General features: G+C 40.1%; 1 protein-coding gene across 1 annotated transcript; it reads left to right on the top strand.

Moving 5' to 3' along the window:
* The first annotated feature begins 4,076 nt into the window (after window positions 1-4,076).
* LOC142157860 (aquaporin-4-like) lies at window positions 4,077-17,088 on the top strand. The gene is made up of 4 exons (XM_075211390.1): window positions 4,077-4,528; window positions 9,964-10,128; window positions 15,015-15,095; window positions 16,217-17,088. The coding sequence occupies exons 1-4, from the start codon at window positions 4,163-4,165 to the stop codon at window positions 16,403-16,405; spliced, it is 801 nt and encodes a 266-aa protein (XP_075067491.1). The 5' UTR covers window positions 4,077-4,162; the 3' UTR covers window positions 16,406-17,088.
* The last annotated feature ends 6,018 nt before the right edge of the window (window positions 17,089-23,106 follow it).

The following is a 23,106-nucleotide window of genomic DNA, read 5'->3' as shown; positions in this document are numbered from 1 at the left end:
ATCAGTTTGTACTGGACACAATTGTTGTCTGTTTATTTTGAAGGTGATTTACATTTTTTTTTCCAAGTCCCAAAATAATTGAAGAAGCTCATTTACTCATTAACAACAATGTAAGAACACCCATGTGTGTGTTCAGATTGGGCGAGGACTGGCCAAGCAGCTGCCTGTTAGTGTAATAGAAGGATGCCAGAACACATGGACAGATGTTGGTGCCGCATGTGGGATATTGGGCCAGGGTCACCTGTGATAGAACAGTGTGTGTTGCCAGTAGTATTGAGACCTGAGACAAATAATAAATGAAATGCTTCAAAATTATTATTTGCTAGTGTACGCAGTAATTTTGTTACCTTATGAGTGGTACAGATGAAGTATTTAAAAGCCTTTGCTTTGTTACAGTCTATGACTTATTGATTAAATACACTTTCAAGACTTGTATACCTGCACAGCTCAGTTATGTGAAATTCAAGTACAGGCCGAGATATGTTCTAAAAAGAATTTATGCCTTGGGCTATATGATCATATTTAAAGGCTCATTCCACCCAAAACTAAACATGTAGCTGTGGAGGGAATTGGGTACAATACTGCTTATATGCAAAATGGTACTTACCTGCGACCACCGGATTTAGCTAGTCATCCCATGGATCCAAGTCCAGCGCTGAAGTGTGTGTCTCCTGTTTGTCAAACTATCAGCAGAGTTTTTGAAAATCCCTCTTCACTAAACGTTACATTAGATTCAATTTGGCTTTCCCTATATACACAGTTGTAGAATCTCTGTGCTATAGTAATAGTCTTGGCAGCAGATTGTGTTTCCTCAAATTTCCCTGTGATAATTGCATTATAGTCACAGCGGTGGTAGAAGTTGATTTGGGGTGTATACGGTGGTATGCCAGACTACCTCTTCTCCTACTGCCTTCATTGTAATACTGTCACATTCCATTCCCATTACATTTTTCATACCGCCACTTCTAAATTTCATCATCATTTATTTATATAGCGCCACTAGATCTGTAGCGCTGTACAGAGAACTCACTCACATCAGTCTCTGCCCCATGGAGCTTACAGTCTAAATTCCCTAACACACACACACATACACAGACTCGGGTAAATTTGATAGCAGCCAATTAACCTACTAGTATGTTTTTGAATTGTGGGAGGAAACACGGGGAGAACATACAAACTCCTCACAGATAAGGCCATAGTTGTGAAATGAACTCATGACCCCAGTGCTGTGAGGCAGAAGTGCTAACCACTAAGCCACCGTGCTGCCACTTCAACCACTGATCATATGAATTTGCACAAGTTATACGTGTGATTGTGCCACATTTCCACTGACTTCACTGTTTTTAGAAATGCTGAGTATAAAAAAAATGGCACTTAATTGATTTTACCAAGCATTTTGTGAAGATGTATGATTAGTGAAAACACACTTAATTCATAAGTAAATGCTGGTGGAAGTACAAGTGCCTGACCTTTAAAGCACAAAGAAAAGCAGCTGTGCACACGTTCTAGTATTACAACCATTGACTCTTGTTCCGTTTTAGGGCACTAAGAGTCATTTACTAGTCACAAACTACGACATGTTTAGTTTTGAGCAAGTGCGCCTATTCATCGACCCAGAGAATGTACAGGAGCCCACCCACATGCTGCTTTTGGGATCTGCCCCTGTATAATGGCGATACGCCTATGTTTGGAGTGTAAAAATGTAACTTCACCGTCCAACCTACGTCCACTTTTGGGACACAACTTTCTTTAACGTTTACTTTTCTTATTTTTTATCTAAAACGCTGCTTCACCGAGCATCATATCTTAAATTAAGCATGACAATGAGATGATATTAGTAGTTACACTTTTATGTGTGTTTGTTTTATTACAGTTTACTTTGTGCTCATATAAATGTGCCTACCCCTATGAAATGCGTCTGTATGGTACAAAAGCCGTCAGTCCCATTGAAAGTATTGGATGAACCAAAAAGCAAAAGTCCTTGTGCACAGGAGAACAGGGAGGGGGGCTCTGTGGACCCTGGTTGCAAATGCACTCCCTTCACCCTGGAGTCATATCTAAGTATCTTATCCTACAAAACAAAATACTGTTTTTGCATCTGGGAATAGTACAAGACAAATTAGTGCTCAACCTGCATTATCTAGGAAAGTCTGAATTGCTCAGATGGCCCCAGCAGACTGCCCACCCTCTGCCGTAGACACCGCCATGCTGTCAGATGCATACGCTTCTCTTATAAACGGGAGCATTTCCACAGTGCAGGATGTCACAAAACAACATATGCTCATCAAGGGCCCTTTTTTCTATTGTTATTTGCAAACTTTTCCACAGAAGGATGTTTGTTATATATACACTGCTGATTTGATTCATCACGGCACGCATACTGAGCCAATGCACTCCTGAATTCAAGGACCAGATCACAATATAAGATATGTATAGTTCTGCTCTGCTGTACTACAAAGCCTCTGTGGATTATAAATTCACAAAAGAATGCACAGAAACAAATATATATAAAATCAATGCCACCAGTTAATAATAAGGGCATTAATGATAAAACAGTAAAAAAAAAACATTTTGCCATGGAATACATTTATTAGGATGTTCTTTATGTTTACTGAATTTTTAGAGTAGTTCCAGTTTCCAAACATATGTTATAGCATGCATACAAGACTGTCATAACTAGTACTCAGGACTTAGAATAACCCTGTAGCTGGAGCAGGCGATACGGCAGAAAAACAAGTAACTTTGTGGTGCCCAGAACTTGATTCGGACATAGCTGTGTGTGCTTGATTATGGCACACCCTTACTGTAAACTGACTATGACTAAACGCCCCTTCTACGCCATGTTCACTGCTCAAAATTGCAGACTGTCCTTTGCGCTCGGAGAAGGAGCGGTCAGGGCTGCGTTTACTGGTCCAGTTCTGGGCATGTGCAGAGTGATTTTGTGAACGATAAAGTCAAAAGCGACAGATACGTGCCTTGACGTATCAGGCCCTGCATGTCTACATTAATATAAGGAAACATTGGAATCCCTTGCAATTGCCCTGTAAAATCAATAAATGTCACCCACAAGAGGGAACACACATACGTAAAGGTACTTTTTATTTTGTGTTTAACACACATGTTTGAGACTGAAGCAAAAATAATTTACGAAGAAGTTTCCCAGCATATTACATTGTATCCATGTGAACAGTCTGCACTAATTTCTTCTGTTTGAATAGACAATAATTTAAAAGATCTAGACAAAATGTGTTTTCATGCACCAACATCCTTATTTACAGTTATTAGCAAATCCAGCTCAAGGGTGAAGTGGCGCAAGTGCATTTTCCCATGCAGGGAAATAGTGGCTGCTTTTTCATGTATCACACAAATAATGGGCATCTGTATGACTTAGAGTTGTGCTAAGATGCCCCCCCCCCCCTCCCCCAATTTGGTGTACAACACCACTAATATAGATGACAATTTCAGGGGGTGGGGGCTTGATAAAATAAAAAAAAAGGTGATTCAATAATGTTTTGGGAGCAGCCATATGAAAAGAAAAGTTTAAATGGTGAAACTCCCAGCTGTGGGAGTACGGGCACTTTAAATATGTGATTATGGCTACTTGATTGAAAGAAATAAACACCAATGAGGGATATGAATTACCCTTTGTCTATTAGTTTAGCAACAGCCTATACAATTTGCATTGATCTGACGTTAAAGTGTGATTTATTAGATTTACTCTCTATTAGTCAGTTACACAAGTGTTTACCTTTCCTAGTTCACCTCAATTGGAATGTCCTAATAGCTCCTGATATCTCTCCAGGTAACAACCTCTGCAGCACATGGAATGAATGGGTGAATGGTCTACAAACAAAGTCAGTTAAAGATGATCTGGGTGGGTGGGACCGAGAGTGAAATCCCATAACAACCCCCTTAGGTTCTTGTTTCTGTATCTAGTCCATGTTTTCACAAGCCTGCTCTTAGGATAGCACATTACATTCCTTCACGCCCTAGACAAAAAAGGTATTACTTGCAATGCGTTTCATGTCTGCAGGGAAGGGTCACCAACACGTCACTACTTGCTCAACCAGTTTTTCTGCTGTCTTATTGAAATACCCAAGCCCCCTGCCTCAAGTGTCTTTTATAACTCACCAGTGAGTCCACTAACCACGCTGGGTGCAGGATGACGGCTTTCAAAGGAATATGGACAAGACAGTTCTGGACCTCCATGGCTGGAGAATTCCTGGCAGTTTTCCTTTTTCTGGTTGTAAGTTTAGGATCAACAGCCGGGATGAACATTCCTGGGCCCAGTGACACTCACATTGCCTTCTGCTTCGGGCTGAGCATTGCCATATTGATTCATTGCTTTGGACACATATGTGAAGCCTTCTTGAACCCTGCCGTGGCAGTGGCTATGATATGTACTAGGAAGATTACAGTGGCCACAGGAATATTCTATATTATTACTCAATGTGTAGCCGCTATAGCTGGAGCTGGGGTGGTCGCCCTCATTACACCACAAGATAAGTGGCCGGTTGGAATCACCAAGGTCAGTGTAATTTATAATATGAGTTACCTAGAATTAGGTGGACAAATTGTGTGACTACAGAAAAGTGGTTCCATGTGTCCTCTCTATGAATTGGGATTCTGATTATTAGTGATGACTGTTTGTATCATTATAAGCATGTAACTATCTATTTAAATATAGCAGCAAGAAATATATTAATAATATAATTAAGAGTTTAAGGGCTTCTGTATTTTGCAATGGATTGTGTCAGGTAATTCATCATCATCATCATCATCGTCAACATTTATATAGTGCCAGGGAGATTAAGATGGTAGTTGAGGAATATCATAAACTTGCCTGAAGAGGTAGGTTTTCATTCATTCAAATCATTCTTTCTATAGTATTACTTTGCATAATATGAATAGTATATAAAGTTTTTAAATAGTTTAACCATTTACTAAAGGCATATTGAATATGTGAAAATTCCTACTATAGCATCTTGGCCTGTTTGATAGTGTAAGTAGCTGAGTACAATGCATTGCAATCTGTATTGAGCTGTGTTAATGCTGGAGTGGATCCCTGAAGTGTACTGAATAAGCTTACAGACACCACATCTCAAGAGCATTGGAAAGAAAAGTTCCCTACAAATCACAGTCTGAAATGTTTTCAGTTCTTTTTTGCATAAATACCTGTTACTCTTATTATTGGGGCAATCACAGGTTTCATGAGGATGCTGGGACATAACACGACTGTTACATGTAATAAATCACCAACAAGAAATCTATTAAATAAGAAAATGGCATCTTTATATTACAAAGTATAATGCTGTATGTGTTGTATATAAATGACATGTAGTGAACCAGTTGTCCATGGACATATTAATTAGAAGGTATTAACACAACTTTTAAACAATAAAAAACTTTTATATTTATTTATTTTTGATTTGGAGTCTCAAAGGCGGATTTCCATAACAGTGGAAGAATCGGAAAATGTTCTTAGAAATCCTGATGGAACGACTTCACACTGACACTGTATTCTATTAGAAGTCTTTATTTTGAATGCAAAAAAGGATCCTTCTTTATTCCTTAAAAAGTTGTTTTGTGCTCGGCCTTCTTAAGATAATAGACATTATATAGTTGTTCTCTACTTTCTGCAGACAGGATCAGTTTCATACTCTTATGTGGAGTGCCACATCAAATATGTAAAAAAATAACTATGTGACATTTACTCTCTAGAAATCACAATGTATTGTGCAACAGCCACGCCAACAATTTACTTACTAGCATAAGATGTGGTGGGAAAATTGGGGGTATAAGGAAAATGTCCATTTCTCCTGTTTAATAAAATATCCTCCCAGCGTATATATTGCAATCCCCTCTCCCTCTGGGTTAAAGGGGCATTAAACAACATAAAAAATAGTATGAAGAAACAGTATACAAAAAGAAGAAGAAATGTAGAAGCAAGAAACAACATGTATGTGTGGGTCCACAAGGCTTGTGACTTTGGTTTTCTAGGATAAGGGTTTTTTCTGAATTCACAGCACAATGTTTTAAATCTACTGAAACACGTTTTACCACTTTTTCCCCCACACGGCTCTTTTTATTCCCCTCCTTATTAAATTGTTTAGCAGAGCTCCTCTTGGTAGCCTTAGGAAGAAACACTTTGTGATCAGGTCTGTGCCTATGACAAAATCACAATACAGCAGCAATCAGTTACATATTCAGAGATTATTTATTTCTATACTTTCTGTTCAATATTATATTTATTTAAGTCGTGTTTTTGGAGCTATGACTCCCTGGAATACAAAGTCTACTAATAGGATTTGGGTGGATATATATATATATATATATATATAACACAACAATAGATATACTCCGGCGCTATCTACCACATCAGTAAGTATTGCAAAATTTTTCGTACACTTTGTAGTATCAAGTACAATTATAAAATAGTCCCAATAATATTAAGTCCACAATCACTTCACTCATGTGTGAGTGGCAGCCGCATGGAAGCCTGTATCCAGATGGTCAATCCAGAAGAAGTTAGTCACTGAAATAAAGGCGCCTGGCCTGTGCTTTATTTCAATATATATATATAGGACTCGAGTATTTAGGAGCCGACAGACTCTATTCAAATTATGACTCCTTGAGAAAGTCTTTTATAAGACGAAACGCGTCGGAGGTTGTTCTGTCATTTGTTTCCTGTGATCATTCCTTATATGTCTGGATCGTTGCCGGCTGGTACCTTCCATACTACCTGTGATGTCCATGGGACAGATAAGCTGATTTTTAATGTGTTTTATGTACGGGCATTAATTACTAAAGCTGCAGTGTGAAAATTATTGTCCAAATTAAATTTTTAATCTACTAGAGATTTTTAAGTGTGGTCTTTGATGGTATCACACTATTGTGGTTTTAATTTCGAGTTCACAGATATCTGGATATCAATAAATCTGTTACTAAGAGGGGATATCTGCCATCTAAGATCGCCTTGAATCCTACTACCCAACTGTGGTGCCATCAGAGGGATTTCTCATTATCACTTTGGCGTTTTTACTTTGAACATCTGGTACGAGAACTACATAGATTGTGGAGAATATTATTGTATATCACGTTTAATTGCACTATGTTTGGCGCCCCCTGTCCTTTGTTTTTCTTCTATCAGGTCTGACATTTGCAGACAGGTGTCGAATGACTGGGGAGCTGCCTATTGATATAAGTATAAAACTTATTAACACGGTTTTCACTTGCACTGAGCGCTCTTTTAGCTTAGAATTATTGTGTATCATATATATATATATATATATACAGGGATGAGAGCTATTGTACGCAGAGCACCACTTCCATAAATTACAGAGCTTCTGATGCCCCAGCTCCACTCCTTTGGGCTTTACCTAGACCATGTTATCATGTAAGTAAACAGCTAGACACCACCACTAGAGAACACCAGTAAGACCTGGCCACTCGGTTCCTGCCTTTATGTAGCCTTACAAGGGTTGGTCGCATTGCATCAGGGGGATTGGGAGAAGGAGAGTGATCACCTGACCAAAACCCTCCCATGAGATCCCAGCTCTGCCCCTTTAATTTCCTCAGACCAATATGGCTTTTGGTGCCCTTAAGAGGTCACACTGATAATTGTTGGCACATTATAAGCACAGGAAGGGTTCTTTTCAGGGGCAAAGTGACAACTGTCTTGGGCCCAACATCACATGGGACAAACCATTATACAATAAGACAAAAATGTCACTTAATATCATGCCTAGCAGGTCTGATTGTGTCCTAACAGAAGTCTGATTGGGCCGTGCTAAATTCTAAAATTAGAGGTAAATATGAAATAGCATGATCTGTACTAGTTTAAATGTAAGAAAATGAAAGATAAAGGTCTTGTCTTGTATTCTTCTCTTGAAAACGCAGCTGTAATTTTTCCACTAGTGTTCTGCCCTGCGCTTATGTATGTCTTCTGATGACTGTATTTCCTTGTACACGCTCTCATGCAACTTTTACTAAGTACATTGCTCTTTCAGTCTAGCTCCGTTCTGTACGTTCCAGCAATGCGTTTATATAATAAGGCAGAGTGGTTTATTTATGTTGCCGTGGATTAAGACAATGCTCTGCAGAGCTTACTGTGTTGGGTATGTTATATATATATATATATATATATATATATATATATATATGGAATAAGTTTGTGTCGTATCCCATGGCAACAAAAATAAACAAGACCATCTGATATAATACATGGTTGAAAAATAAAGGAAGGGAGCAGGGAACAAAAAAGGTGGAGTTGTTTACTTCTGTGTGTAGTAAAAGGCTACACAATCTAAGGAGGCCATTATGTTAGGTAGAGATATGTCTCTAAAAATGCAATATTTCTTCTATAACTGTAGTTGTAGTGTGTATGTGGGTGTACTATATATAAATAGAGCCAGGAATTGATGTCACTTATGTCATCTGACTCAGTTTGGAAGTGTTCTGTGATGCAATACATAACTATTAGTGAGAGGTTCTCTACAGTAAGGGCATTCAAGATATGGAATTCACTGCCAGGGAAGATGTGATGGCAGATTCAATTCAATAGATATGTTTAAGAAAGGGTTAGACAAATTTTTAGCTGAAAAAGGTATCCGGGGTTACGGCCGTTAATTAAAATGAAGGGTAGTAGTGGATCCAGGGAGAAGTAGGATTGCAATATTGGGTCAGGAGGGATTTTACCTGATTGAAACAGATTGGCGGTTGCTTCATATGGATTAATTATATAATATACGAGAGGGACCTCAGGAGCTCCAAAATAGGTTGAACTTGATGGACTGGTGTCTTTTTTTGAACCTCATCAACTATGTTACTATGTATGTTACTATGTAATTCTGTGAAATACTCATATACATATACAGAGCAGAATGGTATTGCGCATAATGACAAATCAAAATCATAATTCTGAACTCCGCACCTCTGTGAAACAGCCTGTTCTGTGGCTCATCTCTAGCACCCAGCTGTGAAGATGAACTCATGCAAGTGTCTTGTTTGGTTTGAAGTCGGGTGTATTATAAGGAATAATGTACTACGTACTGTAAAATAATAAGGATATTAGAAATCACCACGGAGTTCATAGACCAGTATAAAAGCGTTGTTGCCTTGTGTGCTTATAGGGTCATGAGAATCCTTGATGACGTCTAACATTCTTATATGTTATAGTTGTTCCTGTCCCCAGGGCTATACATACCGCCATAGCAAAACCAGGTGCTGTATGAGCAACCTAGGAAGGGTGTGACCCCACCGAACCATAGGAAGCGATGGGTTCATGCAGTCACTGTGCCCCCGTTCATAATCCAGCTCAGATGGGCTTGTGAACGTGTGGAGCCCAACTCACCGCCATCATCGTCTTCAAAGCCTGGCCCCCAAAGGATACCAGGGCACTTTTTATCTCACCCCCCTCTTGGCACCATTGAGTATTTAAGTAAATTAAAAGAACTGAAGATGTTTGTCTTTTACTTACATTTGCTATGCAGCTGAGTGTAAGTTCTGGTTCTGTTATCAGTCAGTTCAAGCTGCAAGTGGCCGTCAATGTTCTCACAGAGAGGGAGTAAATGGGAAAACTGTAATCAACCAGTAAAAAGTGGGGAGCTGAAAGTTATGCTGAAATGTTTATTTTCTAAATATATAATAGGGGGAGATTGAATTGCCTGTGATGTGGCACACGGACATCTTGCTGAGCACATTGCCAGTAATTACAGTCGGAATCTCTGCTCATTTTTACTTGCACCTAAAATATTAGCGGAGGTTCCAGCCATAACATAGACATGAGGTGTCTCCGTGAACGTTCTGGAAACACAGCTCAAACAACTGAATCTCCCCTATAGAGCTTTAAATGTAAGTGCTTTGCCCGATTATACTATGTAAGTCATGTATTAGTACTTAAGTCTGTAGATATGCATTGAAAGTATAAACCAAGTCTCTTTTCTCCCATTTTTCCACTAACAGGAACATGACACCGTTACACATGGTCAGGCCCTTCTTGTGGAAACTCTCATCACTTTCCAGTTAGTCTTCACAATTTTCGCTTCATGTGACAAGAAAAGAAAAGACATCAAAGTACCCATTCCTCTCATCATTGGCTTGTCGGTCACCATCGGGCATCTCTTTGCAGTAAGTGGACTTTTTTTTAATATTAGATGTCAGATGTTTCTATAGGAAGCTAAATGAAAGCCACAATTTACAAGGAAAATAATGTTTCTATTGTTTACAATTTAAATTCCGCGCTTTCTGCAAAACTTCTTAATTCTTTAATAGGCCACAACTTGAGATATATTGTGAATGTAAGATTGGATGAATAATATGCATGTTTTAGTATAGAACCAACACTACACATTCCAGGCAGGAGATAATGCTCTAATGGTGGTCACGCATTAAGCTTTTAATCATATAACAGCTACCTCCATTGCAAAGGGTATCACTCTTTATGGTCAGCGATGGCGGTAAAAAAGGATTTCAATCGACCTAGAATCAAACATTAAGGTGGGAATTTTATAATTGTTGAATTGTTTTTAATCCGCCCTCTCTAAACTACCTTCTAAACTTGATGGAAGAGCAAAAATGGATAACTATTAATACATTCATTGTAGGTCATTTACAAAACACACCCAAGACACACCACAAACTATCTTGGTTTTGTACCGGTGCGATTTACTGTCCCCACAGCGCACATCAAGGTGTACGTGGAAAGGTGAACTTTGCATAACTGTAAAAGTCATATCTACGTTTATCCTCCTACACCTTAAGTACCACCCCTTCCAATTAAATAAATATTTTTGTTTTTTGTATAGCCTTATTTATGACATAAATAAATCATGAAAGGTGACATAGGAACTGTTTTTATTACATATGTCACTTTTCTGTGTGTGAAGCCTTTCATGGCATTTTTTGTCAGTTACCTGGATCAATTAAGAAGGCAATGACAAACACAATAATTGGGGGATTGTTCACAACAGTAATATAGTACAATATGTAAAAAGCTGAAGAAGGGGTTGCTAAAGATAGCAATTCTAATCCCAAAATGCTTTTAAGTGCATTTTTGTTTGTATTCGCAAAGGAGGAAAAAAATCACGGAATAGTCTATATACTACTTAAGTGTAGGAAAAGGTGCAGTTACATCCAAACAAGATTAAGACCAATAACACACCTGCCCCAGGGGACATTCACCCATGTGTGCTAAAGGAACTAAGTTCAGTCATTTTTAGATTACTGTTTTTCTGTTTATGGTCAGTGCACCAAGACTGGTGGAAACCAGATGTGGTACTAATCTTTGCAAAAAGGAAAAAAGATCAGAGCCACAAACTATATACCTATAGTTCAGTTGTGGGTAAATTATTTGAATGGATTCTAAGGATGCAATTCTGAAATATATTGTAGAAAATAGTTTATTACACAGCCAGAGTACAAGGTTTAGGGAAAAAAATGTATGTGGGTAGATAACTAGTTGAGGGCAAAGGGTAGTTGTAATATTTCCAGACTGGGCCAAGGTTCATCCAGATCAGTATTGGTCCCCTCCTTTCCTAACTTTTCATTAATAAGCTTCTAGATGGTTTAGTGATCTGCAAGATGGAACAGTGATGGGCAACAGGCGGCACTAGGGCTGCATGCCACACACCAAGCCTGCACCTGTGCTCCCAGCTCCTTCCTGCTTTATTTTCAGATCTGTTTCTTATAACTTGTTTAAAATGCCTTTTACTATGTTATTACAGATAGGTGTCTCTTTGTTGAAATATATTATTTTAACGTATCATTGAAATTAAGGGTAATGCATGGACCTTTTGGTGGTTAAAAGGCCTCCCAGATGTGTATCAGTTTGACCATGAATGGTTTAGAATGTAAGATGTCTATATATCCCTTATGACACTGTTACTGTATTTAGGGTTATTAACAGTCAGCAGAATAGTAACATGCTACAGAAAGGTGCAGATAAAAGGTCAAATTGTGCCAGCTTACAGGACACTTAGACCCCTTCTTTAGGCACTGTTTACAATTCTAAGTGGACTTAGAAAATTCAGTGACATGAAGCAATGAAAATCATGTGGGGGTATAAGTCAGGACAAATATAAGTACATTGGAGGAAAATGAATCATGGAGACTGCTCTTAGAAGGGTTATCAGAATCAGATGCTGAAAATAAAATCAGAAGACCCTTTAAATATAATATTTGTGCTAAAAGGCAAGACTCAGAACTAGAGTGTTTTTATTCATAATTTTAACGGTTGTCATTAATTTGCACTTATGTGTACCTTTGCTGAAATTCCTTTGGATCAGTGTTTCCCAACTCCAATCCTCAATGACCCCAATGGCTCATGTTTTGTGCATTCTGCCTGGTGGGAAAATGTCTTACTCAGTGATATCGATTTACTCACCTGTGTATGATTAAATACATCCTCAAAACATGACCTGTTGGGGGTCCTTGGAGACCAGGTTTGGGAAGCATTGCTCTAGTTGATATTGCTAAATTCATGTTTAAAGTTCAGATTCCAAAAAATGGAATAGGTGCTACGGTAATCTCATGGAGCTGAGGGACACAGAAAAGCTGGTTGAACAGCCATGTTTTCACCTACAGAAAAGACATGAACTTGAAAAGGAATGGAACTGCACCCAACATTGCTATGTGTATTACTCATCAGTCAATGACAATCTCTAAAATAACTATATCATGGAGGCCCAGTTCAGTTCTAAAACTGTTCTAAATGGTAGAATAATATATATTCAGTGATTTTTTTTTTTAGTTTGTTTATTCTGTTTGTTCCTACATAGGAGTCTTTAATTGTTTTTGATTATGTTGCTTGTAATTGCTTGTAAAACAAACCAAAACATTGCTCCCTATACTCTGCACACCACAGTATGTGTATACTATACCAGTTTCTCGTTTCATGCATTACATCGTTTCAGTTATGTCTGTATAATTTTGGCTGTTTACATACATACTTCTGCCTTGTGTTACTATATCTGTATGAACATGTCATTAGTGTGGAGTTGTATATCTGCTAATCTTGTACCCGTCCCCTACACACAAAGGAGGCAGCTATTTCGTGGGCTAATATAATATTCAGCTTATCACTTTCTTAGAATCCTAGTGCATTGCTATTCCACGTTTTCATGAATATCAGCCCACAATTGGCTTCCACCAGGCAGTGTGGGCCACAGGTAGCCCTTAGGTTGTTGTTGTGTAAACAGTCTACATGAAACTTCTGCCTTCTTGCAAGCAACAAGTTGGATATTTCTCATGATAAATAACCTGCTATACTAACCTGCAACATAGGTATGTTACTTACATCACTTTCACCTTATATCACAACTTCCACCAGCTTGGGTACCAGTGATAACTGTAAATACATGCTCATAAAGCATGGATTTAAAGACATTGTCTTAAAGAACTACATATGAACCATGGAGGTAAAATACATTGCTACCCTGAAAGTCTACTACAGCAATGTTAAAAAGTGAAGTATCACTATCCCACTCTATTAGACTAGTGAAGCTCCTCCCAGATGTTTAGGAAAGTGTCAGGGGTGGAACACAGAATCACCGGACCACATGGGAGAATTGGTCCCATCAGCATCTCGGGCCCCTGTTCTACCCTCTGAAGAGCAGAAAGGAGACTTCTTCTGAGCATATGCCGGTTCAGAACAGGCACAGCAAAGCCCTGATTGCTCCAATCTCCACGGCTAGGGATTCATTGTGTATGCGCCAGACCAGCATTTACTCGGTGGCAGGCCCCTGCTCTGCACTCCCAGAGGCCTCAGGATGGTGGCCCAGCATTGCCCAACCCCTTCCCCTCCAAATATGTGACATCACTGGCCCTGTCACTGTACATGCACCAGACCAGCATTTACTCAGTGGAAGGCCCCTGCTCTGCACTCCCAGGGGCCTCAGGATGGTGGCCTGGCATTGCCCACCCCCTTCCCCTCCAAACATGTGACATCACTGGCCCTGTCACTGTACATGCACCAGACCAGCATTTACTCAGTGGAAGGCCCTGTCACTGTGTATGAATCAACTAATCCACACTGTGCATTTCTGCAAAGTTATTTCCTTCCAGGATTATTGTAAGGATGTCACCATCGCCATGAGAAAGGTGAAGTTATAAATATAAATGTTTACGCAATCAAAAAATAAATCATGAAATAAGACCCACTGTTGCATAACTAATTTTGTTAAATGGCAAAATAAATTCTAAGTCACTAATTCAGGAGATGAACAATAATAATTTCCTAATTGTAAAATCCTGTTAAGAAACACCAGGGGATGCTAGGAAGGCCAGCTTGGTGGGCAAGGGCGGATCACTCCAAGACCATGGTACGCAGGATGACTATATTGAGCCGGACAGTGAAGAAGGCTGAAGACTGCACAGTCCACAATGAGCTAAGATCATACCGCCCAACATGCAAGTCCCCAGTAGCGGGAAGATCATACCGCCAAACATGCAAGTCCCCAGTAGCGGGAAGATCATACCGCCCAACATGCAAGTCCCCAGTAGTGGGAAGATCATACCGCCCAACATGCAAGTCCCCAGTAGCGGGAAGATCATACCGCCCAACATGCAAGTCCCCAGTAGCGGGAAGATCATACCGCCCAACATGCAAGTCCCCAGTAGCGGGAAGATCATACCACCCAACATGCAAGTCCCCAGTAGCGGGAAGATCATACCGCCCAACATGCAAGTCCCCAGTAGCGGGACAGGGGGGCGTAGACACGTCACAATGGGCGAGTGGCAACACCCTGAGAGGGCTGCCCATTAGATCCCTCCCTTCTCCCCAACGTTCCCACCCACAGGACAGACATGTCAGTTGGGAGGTTTGTAAGATCCAAATGTTGTGTTCCAAACACATAGACAGGAGCCTGGGATGTTTATTCTTAATGTAACTTTATTTACACCTAATGCTCGGCGATCTTCATTTATCAACGTGTTCCTGTTTTTCTTTCTGTACATGTTGCTTATTTAAGTAAATGAAATTCTGCACACACACATCCTCACCTGCACTCTCTTCTTAGATTCAATATACAGGTGCCAGCATGAACCCAGCAAGATCTTTAGCAACCAGCGCTGTATTTAACAGATGGGACAATCATTGGGTAAGTGTGGAAAACACTCTATTACAAAAACAAATTAATTATTTGCATTTATGCAGCATGGTAACAAGGAAACATTGCCCAATCAAAGTAACTTTAAATATAACATGCCTAAGACTGTAGTTGGACAGATGTATGGGCAGCCCGCAATAAAGTGCATGTAGTGCACTCACTAGATGTAAGTGCATTCACTAGATGTAAGTAAATAGAAGTAAACGCAAAATCTGCAGGGTACACACTTAAACGTGACATATATAGCTGCACATTCTCATGCACAATTATTATATATTTGCTGAATTTAACAGATGTAAAGTTAAGCATAGCAAAATGAAAACGAGCACATTTGCACCTTGGCAAATCCATCTTGCATTAGAGGGGAGGTAAGTCTAAAATGTGGGGACAGATTTATAGTTGGGATAGGGCATGCCCTAGATCAACTTTAAATTTCCGTGTACAAATAAAGCTATCAAGTATTTCTGTGCTAGATAAATAAAAGGCAGTATTTTCCTTACATGCAAAATACTGAACTAATTTGCACCCCTTGCATTGTAACATGGTTTGTCAAGGAGCAAATTTACTCCTTTTTTTTTTTCTGCTTTGTTTGCCTTAATGAATCAGGCCCAGCATCTGCAAAAGTTTGGGCACCTTGTCAGTCAGTGCTAAGTGACACTTCCAAACAGCTTCCAAAGTTCAAATTTTACCAGGTTTGCCAAAACTTTTTGCCTGTAGCAGTAGAGTTACAAAATGACCATAGTATAATGACCGCTTTTAAATTGTACTAGAATTTCAGGAATTAGGGAGACATCACACAGATTGAATGGATATTTTTACTATTTAAATGTAATAACAATTGCTAATATAATGAATATGCATAACTATGTTTAAACATAATACAATACACAGAATATATATTTAGAGGACGCCTAATAAGAACCACTCTTTTAGGATAATAGGTGCTATAGTTAATTTCAAGAATTACATCAAAGCAAAGAAAAATAACTCAGAGTGATTTATGTCATGGAAAATGAAATGTGATCATTGGTTTCTTATGTGAGCAATTACTAACATTATAAGAACAGAATCTGTCTTTTATATTTTTAATGAGCTCTTGAATCTCCCAACAGATTTATTGGATTGGTCCCTTGATGGGCGCTATCCTCGCCGCTTTTATCTACGAATACATATTCTGTCCAGATCCTGAAGTTAAACAAAGATTCCAGGCGAGTTTTAAAAGAACACAAGTTGAAGACGAATCTGTTCAGCTGACGGTGAGAACGGGAGGAGAATATAACAAACTGGAGACAACGGCATAATCCCATCATAATGCCAGGATACTAAGTGAGGTTTTATGGAAAGAAGGGAGGGGTCAGAAGTTTGTTGTGTTTCAGCTCTTGCCCAGATGCTGATTGGCTACTGAGGGTTTTGTAGTTAAAGGGACACAATCTACAAATAAAAAAAAAATAGAACTTTTCATAGTTAAGCGCTAATTGATGCTTTCCTATATCTGCTGCCATTATATATACCTGTACATATGATATCTGGTTATAGCTGCTCAACTTTACATAATTACTCTGTAGTTGCCTGGAGTAAGCTCTCACTTCAGGGGCGCAGCAAAACTTATTACAAAGAAGACAATCTCGTTGTTTATTTCACATTTTATTTGTACCTAGTGTATTATAGCTCATGTAGTAAAGAAGATTAGTCAAAATACTTTTCTATTCCATTTTTGCTAATGTATATAAATTGCCGTTTAGACTATCATGTGTTAATTTTTTACATATATGTGCATCAGTTGCCAGAAAATGATGGTTTTACTATACAATGTCTACATTAAATTAATGAAACATTAACTGCATTATCTGTAACTTCAAAATACATACATGACCAAACTGTACATATATGACCAGGCTGCTGCTTACAAATCACTAAGTCAGTAAACTGAAAGGCTGACTTACGTTCATTATGCAATTGAAGTCACAGAAACATTATTGTCCCACTATCCTTATATAACCACCTAGGGGTAAATGTATCAAGCTGAGAGTTTTCCGGCGGGTTTGAAAAGTGGAGATGTTGCCTATAGCAACCAATCAGATTCTAGTTGTCATTTATTTAGTACATTCTACAAAATGGAAGCTAGAATCTGATTGGTTGCTATAGGCAACATCTCCACTTTTCAAACCTGCTGGAAAACTCTCAGCTTGGTACATTTGCCCCCTAGTTTTGTTTGATTTCAAATAGCCAATTGATATAGGTTAATTAAGAAGTTACTACAACTATGTTTCTGCATTTGTACCCAGAGGGAAATATGGTGAGACTTTTATTGACTGAGTAATGTTTATGTTAAAAGAGTCTCAAGATTTTCAAAAATCTTGCAACCTAAATATGATGACTTTAAAAAAAGAATTCTCATTTTTTTATTAATTTTCCACAGAGTACAGACTTGTAAAACATTTACATTTCATAATCTATGCCTATAAACGCCCAATTCATAATCCCTTAATTCCCAATGATGACAACAATGGAAACTATGTAGTTACTACAGCTTTTTATATTTCTTTGAAATTCTTACTGCCCAGCCCACAAGTCTCCAAGCTGCTAAACTCATTGGGAATCATAGAATATCCTATCTGTGCTTTTGATAATTGTTTGTTTATACAAGAGAATTATAAGTCACAACACAACAGAATTAGATCCACAACAGTCTGTTTCTACAAATAGCCAGCACTCTGGGTATTAACATGTTAACGAGTCAAACCCCACAAAACATCCATCTGTTTACATCTCCAAAGTAACCAAATGCTGGAATAACTTCCTTGCTTCATTTAATTTTTTGTTGCACAAAATGTCTATTTATATACATATTTTATGTTATTTTTTTACTATAGTAATACATAGAACATGATTAATTACATTTCAACATAGATTACAATAACTTCATTGACCTACTTGTGCAGTGTCGGACTGGGGCATGAAGGGCCCACCAGGGGACTGCAATGTTAGGGGCCCACCAGAGGGGATGTGGCCAGCCATCATAGAGGCGAGACCAGACCTAGAGGGGGAGTGGTCATCCCACGAAGGACAGATAGCACCATAGTGTAGTATATAAAGAATGCAGCTTGTCTGGATCCTGGTATGTTGGGGCAAGACCAGACCTAGAGGGGAAGTGGTCAGCCCACGAAGGACAGCTAGCATCATAGTGTAGTATATAAAGAATGCAGCTTGTCTAGTGGATCCTGGTATGTTATAGGGGCCCTATTTTCATTAAAAAATGGGTACATTTAGAAAATTTGAACCAGCCCCGGCGTTAAATCAATAGGACCCACGATTAATACTTAGGTCTTCCTCCAGCCCAACATTAAAGTAATAGTATTCCCATGTAATAAATAAACCTATTTACCTCCCTCCAAACAGCCCCAGCAATAAATTAAAATAGCATTTACGTATGATAAATATACCTATTTCCTGCAACCGTCACTGCCATTGAATAATTCATATTCACATTTAATAGATAGACCTCATGCTCCTCAAACTCAGCCCCACATTCAATTAATAGCCCCCAAACCACCCCAGTATTAAATTAAAGGTCATGTCACCCCATCTTAATTTAATAGGCCCCACTATTAAATTAAATTACCCCACCATCACTCCACAAATAAAATAGCATCCATTAAATAATTAGCCCCCACCTAAACTCCACCATTAAATTAATAGCCTACCTCCCACCCATGTACTAGGACAACCCCACTCCTTTCCCTCATATCACACACTATATTAAAATAAAACACTCCCAGCCCATCCTCATTTCATTCACACAATATAGCAGGCCCCCGTCACTCACACAGTATAGCAGGCCTCCGTCACTCACACAATATAGCAGGCCCCCGTCACTCACACAGTATAGCACATACTTGCCAACTCTCGGAAACAAGTTTCCGGGAGAGGGGGCGTAACTAGAGGGCGGGAGGAGGCGGGACGAGGCCAAATGTGTCATTTTGTTCCCGCCCCCCGCGAAAACGTAATTTACGTCGCGGGGGCCGGGGCCAAAATGACGCGATTGGCCTCGTCCCGCCCCCTCCCGCCCTCCAAAATGGCGTCAATCACCGAGAATTGCGTCATTTGACGCGATTCTCGGTGAAATCCAGGATGCGGGAGAAATGCCAACGAGCCCGGGAGACTGAACCGAATTTCAGGAGTCTATCGGACATTCCGGGAGAGTTGGCAAGTATGGTATAGCAGGCCTCCGTCACTCACACAGTATAGCAGGCCTCCGTCACTCACACAGTATAGCAGGCCCCCGTCACTCACACAGTATAGCAGGCCTCCGTCACTCACACAGTATAGCAGGCCCCCGTCACTCACACAGTATAGCAGGCCTCCGTCACTCACACAGTATAGCAGGCCCCCGTCACTCACACAGTATAGCAGGCCCCCGTCACTCACACAGTATAGCAGGCCCCCGTCACTCACACAGTATAGCAGGCCTCCGTCACTCACACAGTATAGCAGGCCTCCGTCACTCACACAGTATAGCAGGCCCCCGTCACTCACACAGTATAGCAGGCCTCCGTCACTCACACAGTATAGCAGGCCCCCGTCACTCACACAGTATAGCAGGCCTCCGTCACACACACAATATAGCAGGCCTCCGTCACTCACACAGTATAGCAGGCCTCCGTCACTCACACAGTATAGCAGGCCTCCGTCACTCACACAGTATAGCAGGCCTCCGTCACTCACACAGTATAGCAGGCCTCCGTCACTCACACAATATAGCAGGCCCCCGTCACTCACACAGTATAGCAGGCCTCCGTCACTCACACAGTATAGCAGGCCTCCGTCACTCACACAGTATAGCAGCCCCCCCGTCCCTCCCCCAATGCTCACATACTATAGCTGGCCCCCCTTCCCCTGTCACTCAAACAAATGGAAGGGCCCCCCTTCCCTGTCACTCACATATATAGCAGAGCCCCCCTCCCCTGTCACTTACACAAATAGCAGGGCCCCCTTTCATTCACAACTACCTTATTGCTGCAGCGCTGGAGACTCCTCTCTGTGTCTCTCCGTGGAGACTCCTCTGCCTCGTTCCGTACTCACATGCTTGCTGTGCGATCAAAAGTGAAACAGGAAGTCGCGTGTGCTGCACGGTGGAACGCACGCTACTTCCTGTTTCCTTTTTAGCGAAAGTGGCTGGTCCCTGTGGAGGGGCCAGCCACCCACTGACACCCTCCATGCGGCACCTGGCCCCCGGCCCCCACTGTCACCCATCGAGGACACAGGAATAATTTTTTAGCTCCACCCCACCACAGAAGAGGGCGGAGCTATCTGCATCAGGGCCTACCAGTGGATTCCCCGGCGGCCCAGTCCGACGCTGTAAACTTGTGTGGTGTAATGTAATGGAAACAAAAACATACATATTGTATCTGCTCCTATTTATATTAAATTTTAATTTGTAGATTGCTTGTTCCCTTTTCGTTGATTTTTCTTTTCGTTTTGGTTATTGTTTAACTCTTAAAGTAAACTTTTAGGTGCTTTAGTATTTGAAGTTCATATCTTGTGCTTTCATGGTGGAGCAACTTTTGGTAATAAATCTAAAAACAGCATGTGTCCTTTAAAATATCCATAATAATATTACTGTCATTTTGTGTAAAAATGGAATGTTATCTTGAACTCTGTACTAGTAGCATTTAAATAAATTGCTTAATATTTAATATTACTATTTGCAAATGTGCAGTAACCCATAACAAATCAGCAATTAGATTTAAAGCTGCCGTACCACCTAAAGTGGTGAATAGGGGCTTGCAAACTTTAGAATCGGCTAAGCAGCCTATTAGGAACATTTTAAAGAAAAATAAATACAGGTGGTCCAGTGACCCAGCCCAAGGTAGCCCACTCCGGGACCGGCCCTGGTGGCCGATGCCCCCCAGCTCTGCCAGCCCCTGGTGGTGAACATATATGGCTGCTGAACGGAGGTATGAGTGGGAGGCCCAATGAGACTCCACAGTGTCGGGGATTGCGGCTTATCATTGGTCCTTCTGAAAAATCACCCAGGGGTGGTTTGGAGGTGTGGTTGTGAGACTAACCATGGGCCTGAGGATGAATGGCTGCACAGAGCAGCCCCCGGGGGGTGGGGGGGGGGCAGAGCTGCCTCCAGAGCCTTCACCTGTGGCCCCCAGCTCCTTCCTGCTTTATTGTCAGATTTGTTTGTTACAGCTTGTAACACTTGTTTACTACGCCTGCTGATGTGTTATCACAGATAGGTGTCTCTTTCTTTAAATATATTGTTTTAACTTATTGAAGATTAGGGGCCCATCTCAAGCAGCCCCTGCAGTGTATCAAGTTGCCTATCACTAGACAATGAGAGCAAGTGCCTGGTTGCTATGGGTTACTGAATATTTGCTACTTTGCAATCAGTAAATGACCCCTGATTTAAAATGTGTAAAACTTTTGCACTGTTACAATATTCTCTTGTTGCTGAAAGGATTATAAGGCAATACATTATGTTAAAGGATAGACATACTGTATTTATTCAGTACACAAAGGAAGAACAAAACCATAAAGCAGTTCTTAAAATGCATAAAAATGAGAAATGCTCAAGAAATGTATCATATCATACTTGCCAACTCTCCCGGAATGTTTTGCGAGAGTCTCACGGACTCCCAGGAGAGTGTGGCAATCTCCAGGATCTGCCCACTTCCTAGTGAAGTGGGCAGAATTAGGTCCAAAACGCCGCGATTCACCGGGAACCGCGGCATTTAGCCCCGCCCCCTACTGTAAAATGACGCGTTTGCGTTATTACGTCACAAATTACGACACAAATTTTGGAGCCCCGCCCCCCCACCCCTCCCCCATCACGCACATCTCCCCCGGCAGGCTCCCGGAAGCCAACTTTAGAAAGTTGGCAAGTATGTATTATATGCTGTATATCTTCCTACTTTCTGTATGCAGCTCATATGTATATATATGTCTAAGGCTGGTACACACTACAGAAAATGTCTCCCAAAGCCTTATCAGTAATAATTGTACAAACTACTGAAAATAAAAAGAAGCCCTGATGAGCATGATGATTCATGTGTACACACTGTATATGTTTTAAAAGATTTACGGTCAGATCTGTGCTAAAAATCAAATTAAACAATATGATGTGCTTGTGAACGATAATCGTTCATCATTGGAGCGGACACGCTAATGCGATATCGGGCCGAATGGTCGTTTATTGTGTGATTGTCCTGATAATCAGCTGAAATGCCTGCAGTGTGTACCCAGCCTAAGGGTTCGTTATGCAATACTTTGAAAAGCCTTTATTTTACAGTTTTATTTAAAGCATGAATACAAATCACATTTTCTGTGAAAATATAATGAGGTACCATTTACTGCAGAATAATATATCAGATCAAAAGATTTACACTCAAGTTATATCTATACATCATTTGTCTGTTTTTTGTTTGTTATTTTAGCATCTGCTTTAGATATTCATCTGTTTGGTTTTTTTGCAAGGCCTTTTACACTAATTCGGCTATAATAAAACATTGTAATTGTCATACAGTAATCTTCTATTGTTTTATTTTCCACTAACCACATTGCCTGATAAACTGAATTGCCTAATGAGATTGATGCAAAGAAAATGCTTTTTTTAATTTAATGTGTCCGCCTTCTCCATGTTAAAAAGTTTATTTGTTTCATAGAATGACATCAGTGACATTTAACGTGAAGCTGATGACTACACACAGTGGTGGCAGACATTTTGGACTGATCCAGTATTCATGAGAATATAACAGAACCTCACTGGTTCCTAGTGCATTGATAAGATGAATATTGGATGACCCCACAAAATGATTGACCCCCACTATGTGTAATCGAAGGGTACACATCAACTGTCTCAGCAAATAACTCCATACCGCTCAATAATATGTCTGTGCCAAGTGTGTTTCCACTGCTCAGATTTAAGGTCGCTCTGAGTTTCTGCAAAATAACTTCACATTCACTCATTCTGCTCATTCACAGCCTATAAAACAAT

The sequence above is a fragment of the Mixophyes fleayi genome, chromosome 5 (genome assembly GCF_038048845.1).
Source record: "Mixophyes fleayi isolate aMixFle1 chromosome 5, aMixFle1.hap1, whole genome shotgun sequence".
Taxonomy (NCBI): domain Eukaryota; kingdom Metazoa; phylum Chordata; class Amphibia; order Anura; family Limnodynastidae; genus Mixophyes; species Mixophyes fleayi.
The sequence above is the reverse complement of the archived record's forward strand: the minus strand, read 5'-3'. Positions and strand labels throughout refer to the sequence as shown.